The following is a 6,094-nucleotide window of genomic DNA, read 5'->3' as shown; positions in this document are numbered from 1 at the left end:
GGGCAGAGAGGAGCAGGGAGAGGTAGGCACCAGGGCCTAGAGCGAGCAGAAGCCCCTTCAATCTGTCTCACGGGACCCGGAACTCACACTGCTTTAACTCAAGTCCCATAAGTGTTTGTGCGTGTGCCCCGTGGAAGGGAGGAAGGACACCACAGGGAACCACAGGACACCACACCATTTTAAACAAGGGACCTATTCCATTTCTGTATTTTGGTCGTCGTTCCCCGCCGCCTCGAATAGGCTCTACATCTCAAAAGAATATTTTATCTGTGCTTAATAAACTCACCCTTGTGTTACAGGGGCCTTGCCTGGGCCCCTTCCCATGCTCTCAGCGGCCACGCCCTGTATCCCCACAAATGTCCTCGGCTCGTTACCTGGTTCTCATTCGACTCATCTCCCCACTTTCCACCCATTTCTGTCCACCTCAGCCCCTCCCTGGGTTTGGCTAAGCACCTTGCTTTCTTTCTACTGCTTTTCTTCTCCGTCCGTCCGCCTGCCGCCCCATCTTTCCTTCACTCTCACATACCCCTTACCCTAGGAAGAGGGCCCCAGGAGCCAGCTTCCTGCAACACTTTCCTTCTCTGAGCACGCGCGCACGGTTGGCCATACCCTGCCTCCCTGCCTGGCAAGAGAGCAACCAGTAACATAATCGGAGTTCCTGAATAAGAGAGCGGGGTCAGTGGGTTCAAAGGTCAGAGGGCAAACCCTGAGTTCCAGACCACAGAACCAGGCAGCTTGTTGCTAGGTAACCGGATCTAGCATCTCAAGAGCGCATCCTTCTAATGCAGCCTCTGGCTGGCCTCTGCAGTGAGTCTCGGACACCCACTCTCTCTGGAACTTTGAAAGCAGGGGGAGAGAAGAGCAAGCACCCGGCCACTACCCCCGAGTACCCTGTGGCCCTGCCACTCACGATTTCGCTCGGAAAAGTAGGCCGCCTCAGCTGGCTGTTAGGTGACTGCCACCATGAGTCTGGGCATCATGGAAGAGGAGGACCTGGCGGAGTACTTCCGGCTGCAGTATGGGGAGCGGCTGCTTCAGCTGCTGCAGTGAGTGCCCGGAGCCCCGCCTCGCCTCTGGGCGTGGGACCACCCCTACGTGCAGGGCGCAGGATTCCGTCCTGCCTGCCATTTCTGCTCCCACTGCTCAGCGCTCCTTATTACCCGGCCTCACCCTGACCCCGGGGCCCCTGTCACTCACTCGCCCCCGGAAAACCCGCGTAGCCCTCTCTCCGCATCGCGAATCCCACTTTTCCTTCCCACGGGAATGCGGTGCTCCCTACCCCATCCCATCCCTGCCTCACAAGGACCCTTTCACACTTCTTGGGCAGGAAATTCCCAAATGTTGAGGATCAGTCAGATTCTCTGTCCATCCGGCTCCTGGAGAAGAAGAAAGAAGCCAAGATCATGCACCAGGCCATGGAACGGAAGAAGGAGGTGAGGTGGGGAGTTGGGGTGCCAAGAGTAGGGGTACAGAAAGGAAATGGATGGGCTGGGGCTCAGAGTTAATGGATGGGGGGCAGGTGGGAGGGGCTAGAGCTGGAGTTCTGGCTGGTGCTTCTGGTTTCTTTCCTCCACCGAGAAGAGGACGGGTTTGAATTGTGGGAGGAGAGGAACCAGGGTCGTGGGGATGCTATCCTAGGAGGGAGCAGGCTGGGGAATGCAAACTCTATAACTACATTTTGTTTTGAGGTATTGGGGCCTTGAACCCACTAGGCAAATGCTTGTTCCTGGGCTGTACCATCAGCCCTTCAGGAGCATCCTGGGCCAGAGGAGAAAACACTGGGGCAAGCGAAACCTTAGCTTCTCCCTGACCTCCACCTCTTCCCATCCCCTAAAGGAGTTCCAGCGGAGAATGGAAATGCTGAACCTGCGCTGGGAGGAGCTGGGCGTCAAGGAAAAGCAGCTGAAGACACACATCCAGAAGTTTGAGCAGTTCATCCAGGTATGCAGCACGGCACGCTGCAGCCCACCACGGCAAGGGCATCTGTGTGTCCCACTTACCACGCCATCTGTGATGCCCTGCTTGCCTGCCAGTCTCTGCTTTCTAGCTGACCCTTTCCCATGTCCTTGCTGGTGCCCAGGACAGTGTATCAAGTGGATGTGTGGGTGAGTAGGTGTGATGGATAGATGGATGTCCCCTTACCAAAGATTAGTATTTGTGGGTACAGAGTGAGTCAGTGAGTCAGTGGGTTTTGGCCCACTCACTCACTCACTGTATGCCTCTGTTGTGGTAACAGATATTACACTTTAGAGGGCTTCTCCACCTTGGCCAGTTCCTAAATAATCGAGACAGAGACCTCTTAGATTTATAGAAGTTTTAAAGCACAGTGACTGAGCAGGTATTAAACCTCTGAGCTATTTTGCTATTTCCCAGCTACACACCATATGTTATCTGACTTAATTGTTCCTGTCTGGGCTGCTTCTGTTCTATCAGGTTGGCCCTCATGGCCATGTGCTCCTGATCCATACTGCCTCATGGTGACTTCCTTCTCTCTGGCTGCGTCTGACTCTCCTCCTGCTACATCTTCCTCTCTCCTCTCTTCCCTGTCTCATGGTCCCTCTCAGATCTCAGAGCCTGGGAACCTAAGCCCCACCTCCCTCCTTTCTGCCCAGTTACAGGCTTCAGCAACTTTATTAACCAGTTAACTTTAAATTAGGTAGAGCAAGGTTTACACAACACAGACCATTGTAAGTGAGGTTCTCATCTCAGCTGCAAACAGATCTTGAGGGCCAGTGATCAGCGTTAGAATACATAGCACCAGACCAAACCCCTACATGCCTCCATCTTGGTCCTTGCCTTGAAAATGGGGGACTGATGAAGGCAGGAAACCATTGCAATGAAGGACCATGAAACAAAGAAGCTAGCAAGAAACTCCCTGTTTCAAGAAATTTTGCCTTGGGTTAGGGGGTTAAGCGAAGCTCCCTTCCTTCCTTCCTTCCTTCTAAGGTCTCAATGATCCTGAGGAAGCAATGTGTTGATTAGCTACAGAACATGAATGAGTAGTTACAAGCAGGGGCACGAATGGCCCTAAAGCAGCCACACTGGAAGGTCTGTACTTAGCTTGGATGATGGTTTCCATGCTTACATACATGCTGTCTCTCCCCTAGTCCTTCCACACAGATATAGGCTAACTCCTCCCAGAGTCAGGGCCACATAGGCACCTAAGGCAGAATTGCATGCAGCTGGCTGGAAGGAGTGGCTAGATACCCTCCCCCCTTCAGTGAGGAAGCACCGACAGTCAGCTAGTCCGGCTGTGCTGATCTTTTGTGACTAGGCCCTAAAGATGGCAGCAGTTTGGTTCAGGGAATAGTCTGCACAATGCTGCCCTTTATCAGTACTTAGAGGAATGAGACAGTGGTGATGAAATCCCAATTTGGGTTGCCAAGATGGCTCAGTGGGTGGAAGCGCTTACTGCCAAGCCTGGCAAGCTGAGCTGGACCCCAAGGACCTACATGTTGGAAAAAAGAGAATTGGCCCCATAAGTTTTCCTCTGATCTCCAGGCGTGCACTGAAGCATGGACACACCCATACACATTCACACACACAAGTAAAATAATAATAATAATAATAATGTAAACAAAACCAAACGACAACTCCATCAGGAGTTTATTGGCCTGCAATCTTCCAGGGCCAGTATTAGAGGAGCCCTGGAGGGCTGGGCCCTGCTGTAGCGGGGAGGAGGGGCTCGTTGCTGCCCTCTCCTGGAGGAACCCTAATCCTACACTTCCTCGGTCCACTGTAAACTCAATTGCACACAGCAGGGAAATCAGGGAGTTCTGAGATGCGGTCCAGACCAGAGCAAAGCTGATGGAGTATTTGGGAACACAGGAAGTTTGGGGGTTAAGGGGCTCTCCAGAGTCTCAACAGTTCTGGAATCTCGTGGAACTTGTCCTTGGCAACATCTTCCTCCAGCCTCTCTTCTGGCAGGTCTCAAGTTGAGCCCAGAAACCTACAGGTTTTTACAAACTTCCCAGGTGATTCAGTTAGGACTCATTAAAGGTCCCTCAGGCCGCTCTGGTGCTTTGGAGCAGGGCAAGCTTTCTCCACACCCCTAAATGTCTCCACCGCATGAGCTCCTCCGTACAGAATCACAAGAGGGAAAAAAAAAAAAAAGGCCCCCAGTGAAGTACAAGGTCCCCACACTGCAAAAGGAAGGGGCGGAGTCAGAGGCTTCAGGAGCAGAGCCTCATCCTCTCTGGTTGTAGAATTACCTATGCCATCCCCTCTGGCTCTGGAGGATGCCAGTCTGAGCTGTCAGGAACATGTCTCCTCCCCATGTGGCTCCATCACTACTGCCTTGGGCTTGGGAAGGGAGAGAAGAGCTACCCCCTCACAGCCGACAGCTGGGGAAATAAAGGCACGATGTACCAGGCCAGGAGAGCACGTGGCCTTCCCAACCCTGGCTGGGCCGTGACAAATGGCCACCACGGAAACCAGCTCCCAGCTCCCGCCCAGCCTCTCTCAGCCTTCTTGGATGCAAGATAGGTCTTCCTCCGCTGCCTCTTTTTTGTGTGCTCTCTTCCCACCCCGCACTCTCTGGAGCCCAGAGACCTAGAGCTACAGAATCAGAATCTCCTGAGTGTACCACCTCAGGCTCCCTCTTGACCCTGACCTGAATCACCGCACTCACAGCCTCCTCAGGCCACAGAGGCCTCTTAGCTTTGTTTAGTCCGTCCAGATAACCAAAGCCCCACCAAATCCTTTCCCTCCACACCCCCTCTCCAACAAGGGCAGCCCAGCGAGCTCCACCTGCCCTTCGGTGGTCCGAGCTCAGCGGGCAGAAGAGGCCAAGGGCGTCACCAGCCCCACACAGGCCAGCGTCTCCGGGAAAGAGGGTGACAGGCTCGCCTGGTTTACACTGCCTTCCTCACCCCAGGAGAACGACCAGAAACGGATCCGAGCCCTGAAAAAGGCCAACAAAGAACGGGAGCTGAAAAGACAGCGCCTGCGGGAGCTGGCCAAGGCCAAGCAGGAGATGACGGCCCTGAGGCAGGAGCACCAGAGGCTGAATGGCAAGCTCCAGGACTACACCATCTTCAACAAGTTCCTGGAGAAGGTGGTGGAGAACTCTGAGGTGGGTCCCCGGGCTGGGGTGTCCTCCACAGGGTCCTCCAAAGCACCCTTCTCTTCTCAGAGTCAATGGATACGGTCCTGCTCCACCTGGCTGGGATCAGGGGCCCTTGGGACAGTTTTCCTGCTCTGGGGTGGGGCAGTGGCAGCCAGCATCCCCACCACCACGTGAGGTTGGGTGGAGCTCTTAAAAGGGCGGGGCTGTGTGTTTACATCTGCATTCGTGTGGGTCTGAGTGTGTGCCTGTGTGTTTGTGGTGTGTTTGTGAGACCAGGAGCACTGAGAGGTGCTGCAGGCTGACTGAGACTTTGCACAGGGAAGAAAAAACAGCCCATTCCTTTATGGGGAGATGGTTAAGGCACCTGCTCAAGGCCTCAAGGCTTGGAAGTGGCAGAGCCTGTTATTCGCCGCCCCCCCCCCCACTCTTCTGAGGGCCCCTCCCGGCCACAGATGCCCCCTGACTCTGCTGGTCCTGCCATCACTTTACCCTGGAATTTGTCAGCCCCCTTCCTGCAGAGGCTCTTGCAACATTCGATGTTGTCACACTCCTCTGACGCCACCTCCTGTCCCCTATCCTGCTCCCTCCTTCCCCAGGCTCCTGGGGTGGGGGTGTTGGGCTTCCCATGTTCTTCCTTAAGCAGGACGGACTGCCTGAGACTTGCTTCATCCTTACCCCGTGCCCCAGTCCTGGAGCCATCAATCAGATATGGTCCAGTCTGCCTCCTAAGTATTTCTGGAATCCAACCCCTGCCCCTTCCTCATTCCTCATGCTGTGTGCTTCCTCTGCTGTTACCTCTGCCCTTTGCCCTTTTGCATTCTAAGGCCTCCTCCTCCCTCTTCTCTCTCTTCCTCTTCCTCCTCTTCCTTTTCCTGTTCCATCTTCTCTCCCTGCCCCCAACACTAAAAAACCACAGAGAAAAACTTAACCTTGGTACATGGCTTTGTCTAATCTTAATATTCTCCTGGTTTCTTTCTTCCTTTCTTTCTTTCTTTCTTTCTTTCTTTCTTTCTTTCTTTCTTTCTT

The 6,094-nt window shown here is 53.9% G+C and overlaps 1 protein-coding gene across 2 annotated transcripts in view; it reads left to right on the top strand.

Moving 5' to 3' along the window:
- The first annotated feature begins 821 nt into the window (after positions 1–821).
- Ccdc42 (coiled-coil domain containing 42) overlaps positions 822–6,094 on the top strand; it is an 11,805-nt gene continuing 6,532 nt past the window's right edge. For both annotated transcript variants that reach the window (XM_055594298.1, XM_055594297.1), the window contains exons 1-4: positions 822–1,046; positions 1,328–1,433; positions 1,837–1,941; positions 4,877–5,074. In XM_055594298.1, the coding sequence (XP_055450273.1) occupies positions 964–1,046; positions 1,328–1,433; positions 1,837–1,941; positions 4,877–5,074 (492 nt within the window). In that variant the 5' untranslated portion in view covers positions 822–963. The remainder of the gene's footprint in view (positions 1,047–1,327; positions 1,434–1,836; positions 1,942–4,876; positions 5,075–6,094) is intronic.

This window comes from Psammomys obesus, unplaced genomic scaffold (genome assembly GCF_907164565.1).
Source record: "Psammomys obesus unplaced genomic scaffold, mPsaObe1.curated_primary_1811, whole genome shotgun sequence".
Taxonomy (NCBI): domain Eukaryota; kingdom Metazoa; phylum Chordata; class Mammalia; order Rodentia; family Muridae; genus Psammomys; species Psammomys obesus.
Note: the sequence above shows the minus strand (reverse complement) of the source record. Positions and strands in the feature narration are given on the sequence as shown.